The 26,037-nt window shown below is 40.9% G+C and overlaps 1 protein-coding gene across 1 annotated transcript in view; it reads left to right on the top strand.

Moving 5' to 3' along the window:
- The window catches only part of LOC125881479 (sodium channel protein type 4 subunit alpha-like), a 353,001-nt gene that overhangs the window by 88,355 nt on the left and 238,609 nt on the right, over positions 1-26,037 (top strand). The window contains exons 2-6 of the mRNA XM_049564551.1: positions 6,264-6,428; positions 6,652-6,795; positions 13,105-13,223; positions 23,359-23,448; positions 25,319-25,447. Of these exons, the coding sequence (XP_049420508.1) occupies positions 6,306-6,428; positions 6,652-6,795; positions 13,105-13,223; positions 23,359-23,448; positions 25,319-25,447 (605 nt within the window). The 5' untranslated portion in view covers positions 6,264-6,305. The remainder of the gene's footprint in view (positions 1-6,263; positions 6,429-6,651; positions 6,796-13,104; positions 13,224-23,358; positions 23,449-25,318; positions 25,448-26,037) is intronic.

Here is a 26,037-nt window from a genome sequence, read left to right as displayed (position 1 = left end):
TCAGATTTTGCATCATATTTCTGCTGAAGAGTCTGATTGTGAAGATTTTTGCTCAGAAACTTTTATTTGTGATTTTTTTATGGTAGAAAGTACTGCTTTTCTTCTTTACAGTTATTTCTCAGCTGCAATTACAGCGCAGAGATACTGAAGACCTGGAAATATTGACCAGTCACAGCAGGACGGGGGCCTTAAAGAGGCAGGCGTGATAATGGAGGGTTTCAGAGGGAGGGTGTATACAGGTGGCCAAGCACAGACAGTATGAGGAAAATAAAGTGTTTTCAACATTAAAGTATGTAAACATGTTCTAGTAGAAACCCAAAATATAAGTATGAACCTGGAAATGAATATAATAAGTCCCCTTTGATCATGTTGTAATCCACACATACAAAAATGCAACACAAAATAGGTCAGTTGAGTTCAGTCTTTGTTAAAACCTAAAGGTCTGGTTCCAGTTTGAGGCCATAACACAGAAGAAGATGTAGTAGTAAACAACAACAAGAAGACACAATGAGTAAGAAAAGAAAAAGAAACATCATTAAAAACAGTAAAAAGCTTCTGAAGGCGAACAGATATGAAAGTGTCTGTTCAGTATTTTGATGTTTGTAGCAGTTAGTCATCGTTTAGCCTGAAGCTGAAGGAGGAGCAGTGAGCTTCAGAGGATGATTACTGTGTGAAAGGACGCTGGTACATTTCTATTAAACACATCTGACTGACTGATGAGCTCTGATAGACTCTTACAGTGTCATTCACAGCATTCATGCACTTGACTGGGAGATCAGCCAACAAAGTCACTAAAAATGTTTTGCAAGACTTCAAGAAATATTCATAAAAGAGCAAAAAGCTTCTCACTATAGGATGTGAAAGGGAAGGAAAAGGCAGGGAAGGAAACAAGAAGATAAACAAGGAAAGGAGGAGGTTGACCAGGAAGGACAAAGGAAAGAGAATGAAGAATGAAGGAGAGTAAAGGGTAGAGGAGGAAAGTCAAAGAGGAAGTTGAGGAGGAAGAGGAGGAGGAGGAGGTAGGTGAGGAAAGAAGGATGAAAAAGAGAGGGTAAGGAAATTAAGAGGGAAGTAGAGAAGGTAAGGAAAAGATAGGAAAGGAAAGTGGAGACAGGGGAAGGAAGCAAGGTAAACAAGAAAATGACTAAGTTGACAAAGACCGGAGGAGTCAGAGAGGTACAGACAAAGTAGGAGAGGACAAAGAAACTAGAAAGGGGAAGGTAAGGGGGGGATAAGTAAGACAGTTAGGAGGTTTAGCACTCGAAGAGGAGGTTAAGATGACAGAGGAGGTAGATAAAGAAAGAAGGAGGCATTAGAAATTAGAGAAGGGAACAAACAAAAACAAAAAAAGATAAAAGGAGAGGAAGAGGTTGAAAAAGAAATGGGGAAAAGGGTAAGACAGTAACAAGGTATGGCAGTCAAAGAGGAGGTTAAGAAGGAAAGGGGGACATAGGTGAGGAAGAAGGAGGTGCAGAAGTAAAAAAGGAGATAAAGAAAGAAAGGAGAATGTAGGGAAATAAAGGAGGTACAAGAGACAGAAGGGAATGAAAAAAGGAAACAATAGGGTACATGAGAAAAGGAACATAGAAAGTCAAAGAAGGAAAGGAAAGAGAACATAAAAATGGGAAGGAAAGGAAGAGTTAAAAGAGGGAGGGGGGATAGGAAAGACAGGAGTTATTGCAGGCAAAGTTGGAAAAGAAAGAAGGAGGTAGGGAAAAAAGAAGGTGGTTTGGAAGATGTGGAGGAGGAGGTGAAATAAAGAAGGAAGTATACAGTAGAAGGGAAGGATATGGTAGGTGAGGTAAAAAGGAGGTAAGGAATGAAAGGGGGAGGTACGGAAATAAAGATGGAAGTAGAGAAGGGGCAGGGAAGAAGACAATGAGGCTGACAAGGAAAGACAAAGTAGGAAAGGAAAGAAAAGGAGAGAAAAGGGAAGGAGAGAAACGGGTAGGAGAGGAAAGGGCTGGGACAGTTAGGAGGTATGGCAGTCAAAAGGAGGATGAGAAAGAAAGGCGGGCGTAACGAAGGAAAAAAGAGGGTGAAGAAGGAAAGGTGAATGTATTAAAGACGGAAGGAGATGAAGAGGTAGGGGAGTGAAGGGGGGGTAGGTAATACAGGAGATATGGTAGTCAAAGAGGAGGTTAAGAAGGAAAGGACAAGGTAGTGAAATAAAGAAGGAAGTAGAGAAGAGAGCTGGATGTCCTGTGTCACTGTCTGATGTCCACCTTGACCTCCTCTCTCTGTGGACCTTTCTATAACATCACCTGACTTTCTCCTTTGAACCTGACGGACATGATTCCCACAGCTGTTTAAAAGCCTTAACGTTTACCTGAGCATAAACGTCTCAGTTAATTAAAAGAATGAGAACATAAATTGAAGTGAATTCTGCGTAGAAGAAATTTGTTTTTGCCCGCCGTCAGGTCTCTCTGACGACTTTGGGAATGCCTGATGTCAGTGGAAGTCTTGACAAAGTATAGAGGTCCAACCAAAGTGTGTACGTGACCGAGTGTTGGAGCAGAATGGAAACCAGGACTGAACAGCTCATCAGGAGCTACTGTACTTGACATACATGTGTGTGTGTGTGTGTGTGTGTGAGAGAGACAGGGACTGAGTGGATGACAGCTTTTGATAAAGATGGAAAACAGAGCTGGATTTTCCTTTGATGTGGACACACAAACATACACACACACTCACACACAAACACACACTTCAGAAATCAGATTTCGGAGCTGTGAAGAATAAATGCATGAAGGGTTGAAAAACGAGGCCTGTCTAATCATTCAATTAGGATCCAAGGCAGATGGTCTGGACACACGGACGCACACACACACACACACACACACACACACACACACACACACACAGACGCAGACCTGTTACACTCACACTTTGTCAGTCTTGCTCTCTACGAAGTCTCCGTGTAATCCTATAATCAATCTCTCTGGCTCTCTCAGTGTAACTTTATACTCAATCGCCCCGTTTCTTAGTGTTAATGAGACACTATTATCGGCCTGCACTTCATTACCTGGACATCCCATAATCATCTGACTGTATACATGGATATAGCAACAAAATATCAGTGACCACCTTTCTGTGTGTGTGTGTCTTTCTCTATTAATATCAACTACAGTATGTTGGCCTCCCTACAGGGACCCCTGTCTTTAACACTATGTCCCTAGTTTGAGTCTATATGGGGGAGGGGCCCTCACTGAAACCTCTCCCCTCTCTCTTACTTTTTTAACACCAAAATTAGTGCCTCTAGACAAGTTTTTTTAAACACTGGACAACCCGCTAAAGATTGGCAACAGACTCCTTTGCCGTTGCCAGACTAAAGCTGAGATGCTTATGTTGTTGTTTTTTCTTTACTGGAGGGCCACATTTGGCATCATGAGCATGCCAGAAAACAGGTTGGTAAACAGTAATAAGCAGCATGGAGTCCAGTGAAATTTTTACTGTGGTTATTTCATTTGAGATTTATTACTTAAACCTCTCCCACTGTGCAAAACACTAACACCTGCTAAAACTTGGCTTTTGTATTTAATGGGAAAGGCTAAAATTGGCATTCACACACAGGACAAATAACTCTACAGTAGTCACAGGTCTTCATTGGCTCCAGCTCTGACCAGCTCTGATCAGCAGTGACAGAAAAACAACACTTGGATTGACACGCTAATTTTAGTCCCTTTACCAGTGAGATGCAATGTTGTGCCGCCACAAAATACCATTAGTCTCTGCCTGAGCAGCACTAAAACATCGACCCAAATTTAGTCTGCACTGAGTTTTTACATTACATCTTTCTGCTGATTACTAACCTGTTTTCCCGACTTGGCTCTGGTCTGTTGGCAATGAGATAAACTCACAAGTCAGTCTTTAGACGCTTTGCTTAACTAAAGACTGATGACTTTCTCCCTGATTTTGTGTTTAGATGGGCGGATACAATTTCAGAGTTTAAAAAAACTCCCTACGTTGCAGAACCAATAGTAAATCCACAGGGCGGTCCTTCGGTGGCTCGCTGAACTCTTGTGCTCGTAAACATAGTCCGACTGTGTTAAAAGTTTTAAACAAAGTGGCTGGAAGTTTCCACAATCTTGTGGACTGAGCACACGTTTTATAAAACGGAGTTAAATCTCTCGGCATACCATTTTCAAGCTCTCTGTGTTTGTGTCCTTGCGGACGAGAAAAGGGGGAGCACACATTTCCGGGAGGGCGTGTCCTTTTCAAAAATGCAAGAGACGTTGCTTTGTTGCCGGCCGTTTTCTCCAGTGTGTTAAACACGCTTTAGAAAGGAGTGTCCCCAGACAATCAGAAGGCGGAGATCTCTGATTGTCTGGTGGCGAGACTAGCAATGAGAAAGCAATCTATTGCCTATTTTAATCGGGGCATTCCCACATTTCAAATACCTGCATACATGTGATAATTTTGATGGTAAAGGGGTTTTATCCAGCTTCTCTTTAAAATTTGGTGCAGACTAATTTTGAACTATGTTCAAGTACTGCTTGGACTGAGATGGATGGTATTTGGTGGTGATGTGTCACTGCATCTTGCCTGAAAGGGGATAAATACAAATAAGAAGCAGTGATAAAGTGTTCCAATGTATCAGAAATGCTTCCTTTGTTGTGTCATCCTATCACGTCCTCTTGAATATTTCCACATATATGTAGTTAATGGAAAGATGCGTTTGATTTTTCAAAAAATGGAAACATAACTACACAAGTAGAGATATAGAGACTCAGTGGCATTCGTAAATCTGTGAGCCGAGAGCAGCCAAGTGTAAACACAGTAGGCGATGCCAGCATGTGAGTGTACTGATCAAGCTGATTATAAGATTATAATCACGTCCTCCTGATCTATAAGTAGCATAATATGTGCGTCACACAAAGTCATAGGCCATTTTCTGGGCTGCAACCCAGGTTGGCTTAATTTTCACTGATCTGTAACCAACATGTGAAATCATTGACAGGTATTATATTTAGCAGGTCAGTGGAAATTAAACACACCTGGGCTGCAGCCTAGGAAATAGAACAGAGGTTTGTTTTAAGGGGCGCTGCCAAGATGTGAACACGATTTTGGACTGACATAGCGATACAAATAAACATGACATAAATATCGGAGGCTTAGCCCCTATCTCTGTAGGGTTTTTAGTTTTTTTTAGATAAACAAGCTTCAGTTTGATTCCTTTTCAATGCACCTTATTCACATGCCAAGTACATATTTTAATCATTGAAAAAATGTAAGTGTGTACCTTGTTTACTTTCCAGATTAATTATGAATTGTAATGTAATAAATATGTACGCTCTGCCATAGATTGCACCAGGAATGAAATTTTTCTGTTGGCTGACATGAAAGTTAGTGTCACCCTGGTTCCCTCAGTTTTGGATTTTTGCAGAAAATAAGCTCTGTCGCAAACAAACGTTTTGTTCAGCAAGATAATCTTCAACAATGAACGCATAAGTTTTGAAGTGTGACTGCAATCATCAGATGTAAAAAAGTTAACATTAGCCTATTAACCAACTACACTACCATTGCATGACTTCAACGTTGCCACCACAACAAGGTCCTGTAAGTCATGTTCGGCTTGATGATGCTCTGTAGTGTCATTTTACCACTTGTCAGCAACCTTTTCTCAAAGAACAAAACATTTTTTTCATGTTGAAACAGGTTTCTTTAGCTTGTATTAACCACAGAACTTACTTCATGCATCTCACCAAAAACCCACTGACTTCAAGATGATTAAACCGATTTTTCCGGGCTTTAGGTCTCATCTTGCACCACTCTATTGGAGTTTGGTGGCAGTGTTGTTGAAAGACACTGAGTAATGTAGGAAACCAGTGTACAAAGAGAGTCTTTTCACACTGTAGACTCCGAATGAACAGTCTATTTCTCGTTTTCTCTGTTTATGACCTTTCAATCTACAAGATCCTTCTCAGGTGACTTCCTTGTTGATTGAAACCTTGCCTTAAAAAGAGAAATAAACTATTTATTTGGATCCTGCAGTGTGCAGAGAGTTCATTTGTGCACTGCAGTGAAACATTTTTTTTGTCTTGCACCTGAGTATTTTTGCCTGGATGTGCACACACTTGGTCCCTCTTCTAATTTAGAAAACCACTCACTGAAGTAGAGGGAAACTGTAAAGCTGGAGGGAAAGTTGGTTGACTGAAACATTACATATTATTATATCTTTAAGGGATCATGAGTGGATTCTTGTTGTTTATCATGATAGATTATTAGTTATGCACTGAACTTTCCTCTCTCTGTGTCTGCAGCTGGTATACTGGGCCAGTCAGCAGCAGGATCAGGATGAGAAGATGGCTGGCTGTGTGTTTCCAATGGGACCAGAGAGCTTTCAGCGCTTCACGCCGGACTCCCTGGCGGGCATTGAGCAGCGCATTGCCCAGGAGCGGGCCCGACGCAACAAACAATACCAGGAGGTACACACACACACACACACCTGACAAACACAACCAGGAAGCATTATTAATGTTATTATTATCAAAACAAGATAAAACAGAAACCAGAGGATGAAATATTGGAGGTTAAATCTGAACATGTGAGGCAGCTTCAGCAGGCAGATGTGAGGTGTGTTTCGGAGGTGGTGATGTTGTGTATGTATGTGTGTGTGTGTGTGTGTGTGTGTGTGTGTGTGTGTGTCAGGACCTGGGCGACGTGGAGCTCCCCCGGCCCCGGCCCGACCTGGAGGCAGGAAAACAGCTGCCGCGCATCTTCGCTGACATCCCGTCTCATCTGGTGGGCGTTCCCCTGGAGGACATCGACCAGTACTACTTCAAAGACAAGAGGGTAGGTGACCCAGAGACTGTGTTTGTGTGTGTGTGTGTGTGTTTCTGTGCGTGTTACTGTGTATGTTTGTGGGTGAAGGTGTTTAGAAATACCCCGTCTCTCCTGTTGGAGAATCCCTGGAAGACAAATTGACTCTCTGTTAGCCTACTTCACTGGCTACCTCCCTTCACAGAAGGGAGGTGGCCGAGTAAGTGTGTCCCCTCTCTCACAGTATGTCCTCCTTTTTAAACTCTCAGACCTTGTTTACACCTGGTCCATGTGATCACGTCTGTCACACTCAGTCTCTTTCCTGTTTCAGGGTGGCTTCAAACCTGTGTAGTATAGCCCTGCGGAATTTTAGTTTTCGACCATGGAATGATGATAGCAGATCTTAACACAGAGATTGTATTTAAGTGTGGACCAAAACAGCCACACTGAGACCCTTTAGAGCACTGTTTCTCAAAGAAAGGCCCACTGGCCAATGGCTGCCCTCACATTTTGTGTGGCCCCCAGTGTGACATAAAATGCATGTATATCCGAATAATCCATTTCAGTACTTTTATTTAAAATATCTATACGTTTAGTAAACCACTCAGCTTGTCAAACTGCACCCCCTTAACAAGCATCTGTCAGGTTAGGAATGACAACTTGTAGAAAGCTGCTGGTTGAATGGCAACTAGTGGCACTTTGCCAGTGGTATGGTAATGAGGTTGTTATCAGAGCCAATGCCGTTAGCTAAAGTTAGCGGTTATGATGGTCAACTTGATATGGAAGTGAGATGGAGAACATGGTTGAGGGGTAGGGATGTCAATTTTGGTTAGTTTTGCTTTGATAGCTCGACATCTTTTAAGGATAACTAGACGGCTAATTTTTTTTTAGAAAAAAAACACACAAAATGATGTAAATACAGGAGGCCTTTTCTTTCAGTCCACATAGCAGTAGCATTGCATTAGGAGGCGCTATCCATTTAGAGGTGGTGAAATTCTAATGTTCAGTGATTTAAAAGTATTGCATTCAATTTTATTTTTTCCGTCAAAAAGAAAGTCCAGAGTATTCAGAAGGTTCATCTAATCATGTGACGAAGGTGACGTCAAAAAAACCAAGAAGAATCACCCTGAAGAATTCTTTTGTGCCGAAACACGTGGGCTGTAACCCACTTTCATCATGTTTTAACCTTTTCTAAAAGAAACAGCCATTTTTTTAATAAAGGCTTTCTATTCATTTAAAGAAGAGTGCCTTGGATTCCCCTGTTTTATTTTCTGTTGGCTTTGCTGACAGACAGCCGGCTCGCCACGTTAACATGTGGAAACATAGTGCTCACTGCCCACCCTTCACTGTCCAGTGGTTAGCTAACATTAGCCTTGGCTACTCTGCACAGCGCACCAGCCATGTTGGGTGGGAGCTAACTAGTGGTGACGCAGTTACCATGGTAATACTGTCCTGCTGTTGGGATGATGTTGCTGCAGAAACATGGTGGCCCTGGTGAGTAATGACGTGTTCACACTGCAAGCAACAACGCAACATCGCCTAATCGCTGTTTAAGTGTTGCTCAAGTGTTTAAGACAGTCCTTGTAGTCCTTGTCATGGCCTTTTGTGTGTCTGCTACTTGCAACAATGCACCTTGACTGAAAGTCATCTCAAGTATTTATTTGGTTAAAAATATATTTGTGTTTCACTATTGTCTGAGGCCCATTTAAATGTCACATTTCACCACCCCATTATATCCCCCGTGTGCATCACAGTGCACAGAAAGCTAGCATAGCGTCAGCGTACTAAGCTAAATAACACTGTAGGCCTACCCCAGCTAGAAAAAAAAACATATTGAGATGCTTATTCACTAAGGCAACTTGGGGGGAGACTAGGGGTCAGGCACAATTTTTCCACAGCACAGCTTTTGGGTCAGGACAGGGTTATTAGCAGTAATAGCTGTAATAGTATTGCCAGCTAGCTCCCACCTGACCTTTCTGGGGTGCAGTCCAGAGTGGCCAAGGCTGTCCAACCAGCAGAGACCGTAGGGTTGACAGTAGGCACTCTATTTCAGCATATTTCAGCCAGCTATCTGTCCTCTACAAGACCCTGGTTGTGCGCTGTGGAGTTACTGGAGAGTATCAAAATTAACATATAGACTAACATGCGTAACTACACAATTATTCCTGGTGGTTAACTGATTAGCCATTTAACAGTTAACTGTTGACATCACTACTGAGACGCAAAGGAGGTTTCAGGAAAAATGGATCAACTCTTACTTTGTCAGACCTCAAGGGACAGTTAAAGTAATTTGCCTCTTCTGCAGTCAGGTGATTTTGGTGCTTCAGTAACGTGATGTTAAATGCCATTATGAGAACAATCACAAATCCTCCGACAACTATCAGTCAAATTTTGTGAAAAGTAGTGAAGCTGTAACACAGAGTAGCTTTGTGGTATCTCAAGTGAAGTAGAGAGACATACTGGGGGTCAACTTTGTCAAAGTGGCCGACATCATGTGTCCTTAACCTCTGCGGCCCTCAATCATGACTTAAAATGACTTAAATAGGCACCTAGTCATCAAATCTTTTAGAACCCCTGCTTTAGTGGAAGTGGTGTTGGTCTGGTCACAAACCTATTGTGTGGTGGTTTGTTTGTGTTGATCCAAGCTTGATTCAACCAAACTAAAAAACATACTATGAGAGTTTGAACTTAATCTCCCAAATTGTGCTTTGCATGCTGGGATGTGGTTGAGAGAAATCTGGACCTGAAAACTGGACTAGCAAAGAAGTGCATTGCCTTCTTGATGTTTAGGCAGATGACTACATGTCTCAGCTTCTACATACAACACATAAAAACAGTGAAGTGTTGAAAGCAGCTGGAGGTGAGAGAATTAGACCGGCCTGCTGAAGAGTGCCCTGTTAAATAAAATAACTGTGGGGCAGCAGTACATACAGGTTTTTCTACTTGTGTTTACTTCCTCGTTCCTGCCCCCCAGACAAAAGAAACCAAAGCAAAAGGAAAAAAGTAACAAGTTTACCAACTCATCCACTGATTCAGAACCAGAGCGAATAAATGGAAGGTTTGAAAACACCCTTCGTCTCCTCTCACTGCAATTCTGTTTCTGTCTTTCTCTATGGTGACTTTTCTCCTGAGGGAATTTCTTCACCCTTTTTCTTTCCATCTCTCTCCCCCGTGTTTCCTTTTTCTCTTTGCTCTCTCTTAAGCTCAGGTGTGTTTCCTCTGGGTTTTAACCAAGCATCTAGGACACACACATATCCATGATGTGTGTGTTGGTTGGCATGCAGGAACAAACAAAACACACTCAGCACCTCTGAGCCTGTGTCCATGTTCTGTTATGCTAATTAAACGATTTAACAAACTTTCTCTGGGTTTTAAAGGGTTAAGGGTCATGGCAGGGTTTTAGATTTTTTTTCTGAAACTAAACAATAACACCAACATTAATTATATTATTATTGTGGTACAGTGTCCTTAAGCAGGGCAGGTCAGGCTACTCCTCATCTACTGCTGTGCCCTGGCGTCTGGCAAAGTTCACCTCAGGGCTGAACACCCTGGGGTCCCACAGTCCATCATTAGCATGGACTGAAAGGGTGAGGAGGTGGAGCTGAGATGCTGATATGGCTGTAGATTTGATGTAAGATGTTATTTCCACACAAGCTTTGCCAGAGTTAGGTCATCAGGGACGGCAGTAGTTTCTTTCTGATTGTCAGGATATTAGTGCGCTCAGCCAGCTGGTCCTTTATTAGCTCATCCTCCAGTGCCCCAAACTTGCAGAGGCAACCCAGGCCCGCAGGTGTGAGACCTAATGGTGGACTGAGGTGGCAAGAATCCACCGACGCATGACAGTTGGTTGTGGATGGCTCTAGCTAGCATCTGTTAGTCCAACAGCTGCTATGAATGTTTCAAACGATTCATTCTTAGTGGCCCACCAACAAAAAACTCGACCATGAATGGGCTGGTCTGCCTAAAAGGAGCTGATGGTGAAGTGCTGATCTCTTGCTGGCTTGATATTGCATTTCCTGGCCAAGTGGCAACCTCCTGGCTCAAAAATGGAAGCCAACAGAGATGTGCCAAAAACTGCAGTTCCTCTAAAGGCCACTTGAGGCTGGCTCCAAGAAGGAGTCAGTCCCCATGTACCCCATGCTAAAATGCCCAACTTTACAGCAGAAATAAACATGTTTACATTTACAGCCTGGGACAAAAACCAGTTTTTGCCTCTTTAGCTAATTTCTCTATTCATGATAACTGTATGGCGGGGGTGATTTTTTTTTAAATAACTCACCCATTTAGGTTTAAAGTGTTGAGTTTGAGTTACAGGTGGGTGCCATCATTGATAAGTCGCTACACATAGTGACAGTGTTGGTTAGGTAACGTAACCATGGCATAACCCCAAAATCACAGAGTATAGGTGTGACTCTAACTGTCACTATTTCAATGTGTTTTCAGTTCAGTGAAAGTTAACTGCTATGTTTTGGTTGCCTAAAAATGACTTGTTCAGTGTTTGGTTGTACTAAAAGACCCTCTTAGGAGTCAGATGTTCCGTTGTTCCGGTAAGTACAGTTTATTTTAATGGATTTAAGTCTGTTTTTCACTAGTGAAAAATAGCATGAGCATTATTTCAGTTAAACATAGTAGGGGTGACCCTGAGTAGTCGATGATTTCGTGATTTCGTGACGCCGGGACTGAGCGCATAAACAAACAGTTAGGAGGAGGTATGTGCTCTCAAATCAAACTTTTCTGAAGGATTATTCGTTTACCTGAAGTGTCTTGAAATGAATTTCACCGCTGATTGTTTTCTTGATAGACTCTGATTATTTATTTGGATACTTTTTTTCCGACGTGGCCAAACAATTGAGAGTTGATTAATGAAGTAACTTGAAGTCAGAAAGAAGGAAAACTGTTTCTAAACCTTTAGATGATGTTTTTGGATGTTTATTTGTGAATGAAATGGCAAGTTCTGAGGAGTCAGAAACGACTCCTGTTAAAAACATGGATGAGGCTGCAGCACTCATCTAGAGCATCATACCTTGATGAAGTGAAAGGAATAAAGATAAAATGATAACCCTTTAACCTTTATTATTATTATCTCATTATGCCAACTGAAGAATTAAATTTGTTTATTTGGGTGTTTTAGCTCTTTTCTCTGGAGTGGAAACTGATGCAAATGAGCTCATTAATCAGTGAGGGGAAAACAACATGATTCGACGATTAGTCGGCTAAAGGAAAAATCTGTCAAATCAGATTTGACTATGAAAATTCTTAGTCGAGGACACCCCTAAAACATAGCTGTAAATGCACCGTGCTAACCAAGGTAGCAGTTAGCATTAAGGTTAGCTCCACCCTAACTCCACCCTAACCCTAACCCTAACCCATCCTCCAAATATGGCCACTTCTGGCTCCAAAAATCAAATGCCAGACTTGAGGCTTCAAAACCATAGATTTTAATAATACCTAGATATCGGACCCCAAAGTGGCGCAGATTCATTCCAATGAAGTTGCTCACTTGGCACATATGCCAAAAAGTTTTCTAGCTTCCGGGTTCCTTTTCACAGCTTGAGCAAAGTTTTACAAATATAAAACCATAGTGGATCAAAATTTTAGAATAGAACGATTCATAATTGAGCTTGTTTGCAGTTCAAGGTGTCCTGTCAACAGTTTTACAGATATCTCTTTTTTGCTGCAGTACTGCAAGCAATCACTGGGAAAAACTGGCTGCAAGGTAAAGCAGCGTTCCTGCGGGTCTGTTAAAAATGGTAGTTCACAAGCCAATGGGAGACGTCATGGTGCATCAGTTACTTTATAGTCTATTTTTGTGGCTGAAAATTCCACATTTAAGTATTGCATGTTTCAGATTTTTAGTTTGAATCCTTTGAAATCCATTTTGAGAGACATGGAGACAGAATTGTTAAGGTGTTGATGCTTAAACTGATCATTTGGAGGTGTGGCTTGACTGCACTTTGTTCCTTTGGATATTATAAATTGTAGTATTGTCTATTATTGCATTTGGTTTCTGTTAACAGTGACTTGTTTTTATTATCTTGTGCTGCTACCTGTCTTGGCCAGGACTCCCTTGAAAAAGAAATTTTTAATTTCAGTGGGACCTGTTCTAAAGGTTAAATAAAATACAATAAATCAACACTGTGGATATTGGACAGAAGTGGTAATTAATGTTATTTTCCCTAAAGCCTGTGTCCTAATTAGCCCAAACATCGCTGCTTTCTCTGTCAGTGTAAATGTGGTCAATTTCATTCTGCTACTGTGAAATGGCAGCGTTGCTTGAGAAAATAAAAAATCAGGTGTTGGATTCATCTCCATACTGAATGTATTTTTCTGCCTCTCTTGCAGACCTTCATAGTCCTGAACAAAGGGAAGGCCATCTTCCGTTTCAGTGCCACATCAGCTCTCTACATCTTCAGCCCTTTCCACCCCATCCGCAGAATCGCCATCAAGATCCTGGTCCACTCATATCCTTACACTGCTGCCGCTACTGTATGTACTCTGCGTCACGTCTTGACAGTGTTATGATCTGTTGCTGACTGTGGGGGAATGACTGCAGGGAGGTCAGAGGTCAGATGCAGAGCAGCCTGCAGGGCTTCAGTGTGTGTTGAAGGACGCAGTGTGTGAGCAGCCGGGCCACCCTGACGGCAATGTGGGTGATCATATAAACAAATAGACGCAGCCTGGGTGGTTCATCGCTGCAGGCAGCTGAGGCCTCATCACAGCTTCACTGCCTCAGTCTTTGCAGCAGTTTATGTTGTTTTTTACTATATTTAAATGTTACGTTATTTGCACTTTACTTGAGTATGCCAATTTTCTACCTCTTCATACTTGTACTTTATTACATCTCAGAGCGAAGTTTTAGACTGTAGTATTTGTATAAGTAAAGGATCCGAGCACTACTTTCACCACTGCTGTGCACATAAAAATCAGTTTCATAATAATAGTTAGCACGGACGAGGATGGGGGGGACATGGCCCTTTAACTTTTATTGTTTATGGTTGATTTTCTGACTAAAGTTTCTCTGAACATTGTTTTCATTGTAAATTGTGTCATTTGACCCATACTAAGGAGTAAATGTCAGGATATCTTTCTTTTAGAGCTTTAACACTTAATTTGTTCCTCAATTAGTTGATCTACAAAAAAATTTAAATGAACTATATTGATAATCAGTTAATCATTGTATTAATTTTTCTTGCAAAAAAACCCCAACAGTTGCTGGTTTTGGTTTCTCACAGGGTAGATGAGAATTTGAATCTTTTTTTAATCATATCTGAGGGTAGGCTGAATATCTTTGGCATTTGGACTGCTGGTTTAATGAAAGGAGCAATTTGGATTAATATTTTTTAAGTGTATTCTTCACAATAATGATTTACCGGCTTAATCCATTAATCAAGAAAATAAAGATGTAAAAGAAAATAATTGCTAGTAGAAACCATATTTTATTATTATTATTATTATTATTATTATTATTTGGGTCTTAATGTCCCGGTGCAACACTAAATCACTGGAGTGTCCCTTTTGAAAATTTAGTTAGGGAAATAAACATAATAACCTACTTTTTAATTATAATTTTTAATTTTACAAGTATTAGTTGTTCAGCAAGGTAGTAGCTCTGTGAGTGTGTGTGTGTGTGTGTGTGTGTGTGTGTGTGTGTGTGTGTGTGTGTGATTATACACAATCACCCTTTACATGTCTGTGTGTATATGGATGTGGCTTGACAGTGATAGGGTTTAAAGTTGTTTTGATACTCGGCATGTTCTTATGTAAACAGTTTAGGGGTTTAGGGGCTCTGTGTTGACAGGTTAGCATACACAGTCATGATTGATAGGCTTTATGGTAACTTCTTAGCTTTTACTATGTTGAGTGATGTTATCCTAATTGTTTAGGTTATTTGGTGTTGAGGGACAGGCTTTGTGCTAACTGTTTAACGTATACCATCTTAGGTGAAAGGCTTTACCCCTTTAGCTTATACCCTACTACTGTATGCTGAGTTAAAGGCTTTACATTACCTGTTTAGCTTATATTCATTTACATTAAAGGCTTTACACTAACTGTTTTGCTTATATAATGTTGAGTGATATGCTTTATGCTAACTGTTTAACTTATCCTATGTTGAGTTAAAGGCTTTGCACTAACTGTTTAGCTTATAAAATGCTGAGCGAAATGCTTTACGCTAGCTGTTAAGCTTATACAATGTTGAGTGATGGTAACATGGTTTCACTGCAAAGCAAAGCTTTATTATACTCTTATTCACAAAACAGCCAAATCTTAAAACAGCAAGGAAATATAATGGATTTATTTAGTTTGATTTATATTGACTGATATATATATATATATATATCTGCTCTGGTAATTACAGATTTTTTAAATGCATTTTGTGCAGTTTTACACAGTTATTAATGGTTTATTAATGTAAATCAACCCATTACATATAAGTGCATTAAATTAACTCTGATTGCCTCCATTTGCATTAATGGTACTCACTGAATCTTTGCTTTAATAGCAAAGTTAATTAATATACTGACTAAGAATGGGTTGTAGATTAAGGTAGTTAATTTTTCATCACTAAACAAGGTAAGCAGCAAAAGATGAAGACGTTTTTCTAAGGTTGTGTGGAAAAAAATAATGCAAAATTAACATATTTTCTTCCTTTATTGATAATCTCCATTAAACAATGTGCTTGACAAGGCTGAAGCTTGTTTTCAGAAATCTGAGAGGGTTTTCTAAAGAGTTTATTTGGCATAGGAAGTAGGAGAATTTTCACAGCACATAAAGGAACAATTTAGCCTTAAGTTTATCACAAACATTCAACATCAACACATCTGGAGATACATGGTTGTCACTGGACAAGAAGGAGACACTGTCTGAAAAGTAACTAAAGCTGTCAGACAAATGTAGTGCAGTAAAAAGTATATTTGCCACTGAGGTGTAGGGGAGTAGAAGTATAAAGTTTCATAAAATGGTCATACTCAAGTAAAATACAATACCTACTTAGTGACATTGCACTACTGTATAATCACCGTGTGGCTGCATTAAATTGTCAGGAATGTCTTTGTATCCTGAATCATCTCTGAGATGAGTTTACACCGGGACCTACAGCTGGATGCTGCCCAGGCACACATATGAGAGAATGACAGTGTATTTACCAATCATGTCAACTGACTCTGTGTATTTGTGTGTGTGCGTGTGTGTGTGTGTGTGTGAATCAGATGGCTCATCCTGTGGGTTGTATTTCTGAGCCAGATATCATCTTGAGCTGTCTGGCAAGCTATAAACATGACCAGTAAATATTTCCCATCAAGGTGGTCTCTGCTGTCTCTCTCTCTCTCTCTCTCTCTCTCTCTCTCTCTCTCTCACACACACACACACACACACACAGGTGATTATTCACACACAGATTGTTACAGTAATTGTCTGGATCTTGGGGTCTGCTATTTGCTGCACTCTGACCCCTGACCTTTAACCTATAGTGCCACACTAAGCCTATCAGATCCATCTGTTTATTGTGTTCTTTACACAGCTGTAGGTCCGATGTTATTCCACTGAGACCTGGTGGAATAATCTTAGATTTGTGTAATCCATTAGTATTGGTTGTTTGGCCAAAATTATTTCTTAAGAAGCCAAAGCACTGTGTCAAAGGTTTGAACAAGCAATGATTACAAGCTCCTCATCAAGGTTTGCATGATTTTTCATGTGATTTAATCTATTTTGTTTAAGCTAAATTTTTTGAAATTACCTTTCAGGGGTATATGATGTCATCAATTCATAGTAATAATATTAATTTGAAAAAACCCTCAAAATTGGTGGAATATATAATATTTTTTAAGTATTGTTTTGAGATTGGACACACCTTTTTTACCAAAAATATTTCACCTGACAAATTTTGATTAGATAACTGAAACTTGTGGTTTGGACTCAGAGTGGCTTTACTCTGGATGAAAGTTGTTTTTACTTAAACTTATTATTATGAAGCAAATGTTGATTGCAAAATGTAATTGCTATAGAATAATGACACTGTCTGCATTTAGACTGGTCCCCTATAAGCCTCACTTTCTTTATACGGTTCTGTCTGCCACCAGGTACGATACCCTGGGAAAATGAAAGCTGGTGTTTTCCTTAATACTGCTCAGCGCTGAGGGACCTCTAACTACAATGGCCGACACATGAATGTAAATAACCCACATATTGAGCCAGTGTTTGATTTGTCCGTTCTGGGCTACTGTAGAAAACATAGCGGTCCAGCATGTGGTGATCTCCAAAGACCTGCCCCCTATTAAGATATAAACAACTCATTCTAAGGCAATGAAAACATGATGATTCTTTTTCGGGTGATTATACACTAGAAAAAACAGACTTATTAAACTACATTCCATTTCTGCCAATATATCCTCCTGAATCCATCACACTGGACCACTGGACCAAATTATGCATATTTAAGGGCTGGGCCACTTTAGTTACAGCTTGTTTGCAAAGTGTTTTTCACCCCCTTGCTCCTCCACAGCTGTACTGTCTTGTCCAAAAATGGTCACTTCTGGCTCTGAAAAACCAAGATGGCAACGGTCAAACTCAAACTCAAGGCCTCAGAACGGAAGCCCACAAACCAATGGGTGAGGTCACGGAGGCTATGTCCATTATTTCATACAGTCTATGTCTTTAAGCTACCCTGCTTATAGTTAAGGTATCTGAAAATAAATGATTGGCAAACACAGTCTTATAAAACATACATCAGAGAACAGAAAGAGAGAAATTGTGCTGTAGCTGCAGATAGTTGTTTCTGATAATAAATCAAGGTATAATGGGATAATAAACTATTAAAATATAAAATATTAAGGCCTCAGCACACTTTAAATGAATGAATGAAGTGCTTTTTGGATGGTGGTTTGGGCTGAGTCCAAACTTTTTTCTGTTTTTTTAGCACAGATAATTGAACCTTGCACCCAATATGATATCAGAGGATCATCGTGTTTTAAGGCCTCAGAGTGATGTAAGATTCCAGATGTTAAGGAATAGGCTCCAGCTGTAGGGCTTTGGTCCCGCCCTATCCCATGCCAATGTCCTCCTTGGGCTCCAGACGCCAAGCCAACATGACAGATACCACCTCACCCCCAAAACTCAACAGCCCCCTACTCCGCCCTCGCCACCCCACCCTCCCTCTCTTCTTCTGTCCCTCCCTCCCCTCACCTCACACTCATCTATTTTTACAACAGGAGGCGGCTGCTGGTGTTGAGAGATGTCGAGCCGGCGGACACGCTATTGTTGTCAGGGGGATAAGTGGGTGAAGAGGTCGGAGTGGAGGTGTGGCGCTGCTGATGTGTTACGTGTGTGTGTGTGTGTGTTTGAGTGTGTGTGTTATAATAAGAGACAAAACAAAAATTCGAACAAGTGTGTGTGTGTCTGTGTGTAGGGAGCTGCGTTAGAGTACAACTTGTGATGGTGAAGTGGAGTTTTAGTATGTGTGTGAGTGTTTTTATAAACGTGTGTGTGATCAAGTGTGTTCTGGATTCATGCCTGACCACACTGGCGCCACAATGACTAGCCATGGTGTGAGATGGACACACACACTCATTCACTCACACACATACAAACACTTCCAGAAAACAAAGTGTGTTGCGTGTTTTCTCTGTCAGCTGATCAGTATTAACACCAAGTGTCGTTTCTGACAGAAAACACTGTTTGACTACATTTCCCATTGGGCCTTTGTTCTGGAGGACACACATTTGACTTTGTGTCCCATGAGGCATTGCTCAGGGACCACGTTCATCCATCAGACTGCACTACAGCTACTAGCTGTGTCTCCTCGTGTTGCTTCTCTGCTGTTGAATTGATGTTGTCAGTAATTTTCTGACTTTGTGTTGCTGAGATGGAGCTGAGCTGCTGTGTTTGAGGGAACACCTGGTCGCTTTAAATAGCATTGTATGAAATTGTGTTGGCACCTGGCTACCACAGTCTTTGCACCATATTAGTGTTGTATTGTTTTTTTAAGCCAATGCAGTTTGTAAGTCTTTTTGTGCAAGTCAAAGGCTGCATCCATCTCATACTATGCACTTCTTACCCAATATGTGTGCTATTGTTCAACAAACTTTTGTGTGAATAAACAGTAGTTTGTATCTTGTTAGTGTAATCACCGGATCACTTCCTGAGGGCCTCGATGCAGGTTTGAGATGCATCATTAGTCTAGGGTAACCCGTGGCAACCTCAGCTTTCTTGTTGTGTATCTTGCAGGCATCTTTGTCGCAGATAATTCTTTAAGGGATAGTCTAATTTTTTGAAGAAGGGTTGTGTAGGGTACTTATATACTCTTATTTATACTCCAAAATGTGTATTGCAATAGGTAGCACAGGGAGAAGGCTTAAAAATATTTGACTAATTTTGCACATCACATTTTGCAGGATGAAAAATCACTCAATAGACCTCTGAACAATTTGCCCCCCTCACTTCTGAAATGATGGCTACGCCCCTGCCTGGTTCCTTGTTCTCTGTGTTTGTGCTGCTGATCCAGATACATTTACTTCCTGCTGTTCTTTCAAAATAAAAGCTGTGGAGCAACTAGACTGGTGGCTTGAGAGAAATTAGGAGGTTAGCTTTGATTTTGGATGATAAAAGTATTTAACTGCAGTCTTGAGTGAGCTTAGATAAAAAGAGTGAGTGATGGAGGTGAGAAAGAAGAGAAGAAGAAGAATGATGGAGACACACAAATATGGAAAGAGGGAAGAAGCAAAAAAAGCTTTGAGAGAGAAAATAGATCCCGTGGTGGATGTGGGAGGTGTAACAACATTACCGGTACGGTGGCCTGGGAGGTCCACAACAGCAGGGCTATCATTATGGCATAATTAGCTCATGGCTCTGCGGCGGCAGCGGCAGGGGGACATTTGCGTTGTTTGTCAATCGGTAACCGTGTTATCTCACCGCCTGCCACCGCGCTCCAGCAACATCATTACAGCCGGCACTCAATCAACAATTACCCTGCAGCTCAAACAACTTTCAGCTGGAGTTTGGGCCGCTTTCACTCGGGGAGTATGTTCCTTCTGCCAAATTACAATAATTATGATTCATTTATAGCTGTGATTGACAGCTGAGCGAGGTTGCTCCCACCTCAGCGCGTGTAGCGTGCTGAAACATGGCAGGTGAAGGTGATATTTAACATGTATCGCTGCCTTCTGACAGTTTGGAAAAGTTACTGCTCCCCATTATATGATGATTAGACAGGAGTGGGCCCCCTCCTTCCTTTGGGGCTGTTAATGGCATATTAATTTGCTGTATTGAATGTGGCAGGCATCGGAGGGGAGCGCAGAAACACACATGCTAACTTGGCATAGCCTTTCAGTTCACTTCGTCTTTATTTAGCCCTAATGGGAAATCAGTGAAAGGTATTTAAAAAAAAAAAAGAACATGTAAAATCACTTCGGCATGTAGTCGGCACACACACACACACACACACACACACACACACACACACACACACACACACACACACACAAAGCAGAAAAGAGAGACGTTTCTACATTTACATTTTAGGCGTTTAGCTGACACTCTCCAGAGAGACTCACAATGAGGGAACAAGTCATAAAAGCTTCAGTTTCTCGATCGGCAACATCATACCGAGGACATTTTTCCATTTTACATTTGACTTGGTGCTCTTATGCACAGCGACTAAGAGCCATAAATCACAGAAAAGTACACTAAATTGACTGTCTAATTCTCTTTCTGGCACTTATTGTCCCCTCTGCTAAACTCCACCCACCTGCTTCCCAACAAGCTCTAAAAACCATTTCACACATTTCAGGGAAGAGGAGGTCAAACATCTGACTCTTCTAGACTATTTATTTATATCATATAAAGCACTTTGTCACAGTGGGGGCACTGACTTATTCTGGTGGTGGCATGACTTGGACACATCTAAATAGCCTTAATTTTGCCTGGCTTTTACCACACATGTCTAATTTAATTGTTAACATTACAGTTTCCGACGTTTCTGTATTTGTATTTAAAAAAGGACAGATCTATCAATCACAGCACAACAGAGTGGCATCACACAAATATAATATCATGCTTCCATACTTTAATTACGTCATTTTATGTTAAGGACATAATTTCATCTAAGGGACGCTAGTCTCGCTCACCAGACCTTTCTCAAGAAAAGAAAGGTCTGGCTGGGCTGACTCTCACTTTAAGATTGGAGAAAAAAAACGCCCCGGCTGCTTGTACTTCTTTCAACCAATCACAATCATTCTGGGAGGTGCCACAGCATTGGTGCGCTTGCAAAAATATTGCCGGGGGGAAACAGGTTTTGGTGTAACATCCCCACAAAAATATCACCTACAGGAAACAAACCATGGCAGAAAAATGGCTACATCCCCGCAAGATCAAACACCGCAAAAGTTAGTAAAGGACGTGCTGAAAACAGTTGAAAACTGCTACACAACCGGAGGTGGTAGGGCGGGACTTCAGCGGGTGGCTTGTTCCGCCCAATGAGAGGCTGATCTCTGCAGCAAACTTCCGCCCACTCAGACTAAAGGGGCACTGACTTGTAGGAATCGTTGTATGGGGATATGCTGAAATTTTGCAAAACTTCTCGTAAGGATCATAGTGTAGGGTAATGGGGTGGCACCTGGGGTGGCCAATCAGATTTCAGGGGCCACTCCCTTTTTTTTTCTTTGCCTGTGATTCCAAGTCAAGACAGGACAGACATAGAATGTCCTCCATCTTTCCTACTATAGTCCCAGTAACACAGCAACAGGAAACTCCTTGACTTTCCCAGAGGGGCCCCTTTTTTCCCATATATTAGTCTTTATCAAGGTAAAAAAAAAAACTGTCCTCCTCCAAAATAGGACTACATAGGTTGTTTGTACAAGCAGCTTACCATAGTTGTATAATAACGAGATACTGGACCAAGATGGCGACTATTCATTCGATTGTAGTTGCTTGTCTGGCGCATACACCACAAAAGTTTTCTAGCTTTTAGGTTTACTTCTGCGGTATGCGGCCCACTGAACATGTGCAGTAGTGTTTCTGCTGCTGGCTCCATCCACGAGCTCTGCTTGGTTCATAGATTTTACATTATGATGACATCACAGATTTTTAAATAGCTTTTTCTTGGCTCCAGGAAAGTTTTACAAAGATAAAACTACCATGGAACAAAAATTCATACACGAAACAGTCATAAATGACCTTGTTTGCAGTTCAAGGTGTCCCGTCAACAGATTTACAGACCTCACTTTTGTAATAATGGCCTATGGGGAAAATGCTTTTTGGGCAGCAGGGGTTTTGTTGCTGCAACACCACAAGGGGCTACTGGGAACAATTGGAAGCAAAGCTGAGCTGTGTTCCTTTGGGCCTGATTGAGACTCATATTTAGCTCATTGTTAGCTAGAGTGGCTGTAGTAATTATGATGAGAGCAAAGAAGGATGTCAGGTTATGTAGTATGAAGAGTAGTATTAAGAGGTTGGGGTGGATAGATGGGTCAAACAAACACATGCCTTCCACCCAGGAGACTTCATGTCATGTCAACTTTGAGTTACAGTATTTTACCTTTTTCCACACATATTTCACATGATATATGTGTGGAATGTCACTCATGTTTGGTATATCATGTTACCGTAGTAACCAGACTTCCCATATTCTCCAAGCTTAGTATGCGCTTTTACCCTCGGGCAGACGATACTAGATTCCCAAATTTAGACTGAATCATTTTAAAAATTAATCTGTGCCTACCTCAATTAAGATTTCAAATAATGTTGGTTGATTCTTTAGGGATTGTGTTGCTTTGCTTATGGTGCTCTGTTTTATACTGGTGTTATGTGCAGTTACAATGAATGGCTGATGGGCAATACTGTTATGTGTGGTATGTGTTTTTATGTGTTTATGGTGTATGCTTAATTTTTTGTGGACTATTACCGTAAGGCAGCAATACTTAGCATACGTAGCAATACTACAGCTCCTGAGTCCAAGACAAATTTCCCTATGGGTACAATAAAGTATATCATATTGTATCGTATCGTATCGTATCGCATGACATCATATTGTATCGTATCGTATCATATTGCATTGCAACAAATGAACATATTCTAAGCCAAACCATGATCTTTTTTCTAAACCTACCCACTTAGTTTTGGTGCAACTGCAACCATTTCACAACATTACCAACATGTATAAAACTGCAGCAGTTAAACTGCCACATATAAGCTTCTCTTTCAGTTAACTATGACAGCAGTAGGGGCACTATTTCAGGAAACACTCCAGTTAGATGTGTTTGAGGGAAGGAACAAGGGATGTAAGGTTGGAGGACTTTTTCAAATGATAATGAGAAGTAATGGAAATATTGTCAGTGTTTCTATTTCATTTCAAAAATATTGTTGGATGGAATCAAGTCGTGGATTTATTAATTATGTCAATAAAGTGTTGTGAGACGCTGCTGCACCTGTTGCATCAAGTTTCACAGTATTTTTCTGTGATTTTCTTGTTAATACTATTTATACATGCAATGCAACTTGAACTGACACCTTTGTGACTCTTGCTTTTATTGATCAGGTCACAAAGATCTGTTTTTCTGTTCTATCATGGGTTTTGATGTAAAACCTCCTTTTCCTTAACCTGCTCACATTATTCAGTTTGTTCATCATGTGCACCATCCTGACCAACTGTTGCTTCATGGCCATGTCCGAGCCGGCATACTGGGCCAAATACCTGGAGTAAGTACACCTGGAAAGTTCTGTGCCTCTGACTGTCGGTATGTCTGTCTGTCTCTGTGGGAGTTAAGGGGTTTCCCACAGAGTGTCTAACTGCTGCTGAATGTAGCACTGCCAGCAAATGTCAGCACACTGTGTGTCTGATGATGTAACGGCATCCAGAGGGTGGAGGAAAACATTTGGCTGATCATTCTGTACAAACTGTGGCAATCAAAGTCAAATTCAAAGTTCATTTTTGGTGTAATACCATTTTGTCAATGCTTCAAATTAGATTTTGATGAAAGAAAATTGGCGGTCTGACTCTGACTAAACAGAAACCACTAAAAGTTGCTACTTGTTGGGTTTACAGCTGTACTGTATTGTATGTCTGCTGGTCTGTCAGTTACTTAATGAGACAATCATGTTTCAGACAGTATCAATTAAAAATCTCACTTACAGTACAGAAAGATATACATCTTTCTGTCACAGTGCAGTGCAGTACAATTAAGTGCAGTGCAGTACAGTGCAATGCAGTACAGCACAGTACAATATAGTCCAGTCCAGTCCAGTACATTTCAGTGCAGTGCAGCCAGTCTCTCCTTATTTTTTTACCTGCATGTTTTTTGTCCAAACCAGCATTGGACTAGCAAAAACTGGAGATGTATGTAAAGGGAAGACTCATGGTTACCCATGGTATCCATTTTTATTCAGATATCTTGAGGTGAGTGGTCGGGGGGACGTCTGCTTTGAAACCCAGCCCGGTAGCTAGAGCCTCTTGAAGATGGGATTGTTGGCCGGGATCACCGACGGTCCAGCGAGTCTCAGAACGTTAACAGTCTCACTGAACTGGATACAAACACAATACTTTTAAAAGCTTTTGACCTATTAATCAGGAAAAATACCCGCACTGATGTGCATACGTGTCACCATGGTCACTATATGATCTGCATAAATAGATCATATACATGGCCCCCTGCAGATCAATTACGAAACGCTTCCTGAACAGATTTCATGATCAACAGATGGATTTATTAGTGGTTGAGCTTTTGAAATACTAAAATCACCTATGTGCTACTATTTAATCCTACAAATGGCTCCAGAGTCTGTTAGGACACAGAACAAGACTCACCTTTTCAAGTGGTCTCTGTTTGGTTGTTTGACAGCTTTCACAGCAGCCCAAATGGGCAAACAGACCTAAATTAGTTTTAACTGAACCAAACAGGTCAGATGTGAAAGCACCCTGAATGTAAATTTAGTTAATTTCCAGCTGTCTTGTTTTTGGCACAAATGTTCCCAAAGAAAATTAGGTTTATCTTGCAGACTGATATTTAAAACTTGAGGAGTTAAATTCTAAGGTATTTGACTACGGTGACACCAGGCAGGTTACTCTGGATGACCTGACCCTTTGAGGTATTTCAGCTGTGGCTTCCAGCTGCTGCTGCTGACGTGACTGCCTCTCTCTCTGCTGTCTGTCTGTCTTTGTACGGTTGAGCTGACGCCCTGATGGGTCAAACTTGTTTCTGGGGACAAACTAAATAAGTGAAGGATGTTTGACGGAGAGTTGAGGCTCTGCTCATTTTATGAATATTCAACCTTCCTCTTTCTTCCACTCTTCTTTTCCTGCTTTCTCTCTCTCTGCTCTTTCCTTTCATCTCCTCTCTCATTTCGCCCATCTCTCCTCCCTTCTTTTCTCTTTTACTTCTCTTCCTCCTCTCTTCCCTTCTCACATCTTCCTCCTACATTTCCTATTCTCTTATTTTTCATTTCTCTTCCTTCCTTCCTTCCTTCCTTCCTTCCTCTCCTTCTTATCTATCATCACCCATTTTCTCTTTACTCTTCTCTCTCTTAATATCCTCCCTTTCTCATTTCCCTTCTGCTGTCCTCCATCCCTCAGGTACACCTTCACAGGTATCTACACGTTCGAGTCTCTCATAAAGATCTTGGCCAGGGGTTTCTGTGTGGGGCCCTTCACTTTCCTGAGGGACCCCTGGAACTGGCTTGACTTCAGTGTCATCGTCATGGCGTGAGTCAAACACACACACACAACATTCATAAAACTGCTCGTTCTGAATAACATACCGTACCCACAGCTTAGAACTGCACACACCTCCAACTAAAGACCTGCATCAAAGGGTGCGAGTGCCTCATTCACTATAATGAGGCCTGTTTGTAAGGTGTACTCTGTAATGCACAAATGTCACCGTGTCATAGAAAACCAGTGTTAAGTGTGTTTCCTGCTGTGATTAAAGATGAAAATACATCTTTATGAGTGAATATGATCAACTAATCAAGATCATATGAAGCCCAGACTGAGAACGTGCCATAAATGTGAAATATCAGCCTCCAGATTTAGTCACCAGGTTTGTCATTGTTTAAATTACTGCAGTGAAAACTACCACATTCACATTATTGTCTGCAAAAGTCATTTCTTCTGGTAATCAGAACAGAAAATCAAATTATTATTTATATTTACTGATAAGTTAGCTGCACAGATTCTCTGCTAGAACCTTATGTGGAGCAAAGCAGCAACATTTTTCCACTGTAATGCTTCAATTAAGTCCGTTCTCACCTTATTTCATCTACCTTACAACAAAATGTTTTTTCAATTAATGT

The sequence above is a fragment of the Epinephelus fuscoguttatus genome, linkage group LG21 (genome assembly GCF_011397635.1).
Source record: "Epinephelus fuscoguttatus linkage group LG21, E.fuscoguttatus.final_Chr_v1".
Classification (NCBI taxonomy): domain Eukaryota; kingdom Metazoa; phylum Chordata; class Actinopteri; order Perciformes; family Serranidae; genus Epinephelus; species Epinephelus fuscoguttatus.
Note: the sequence above shows the minus strand (reverse complement) of the source record. Positions and strands in the feature narration are given on the sequence as shown.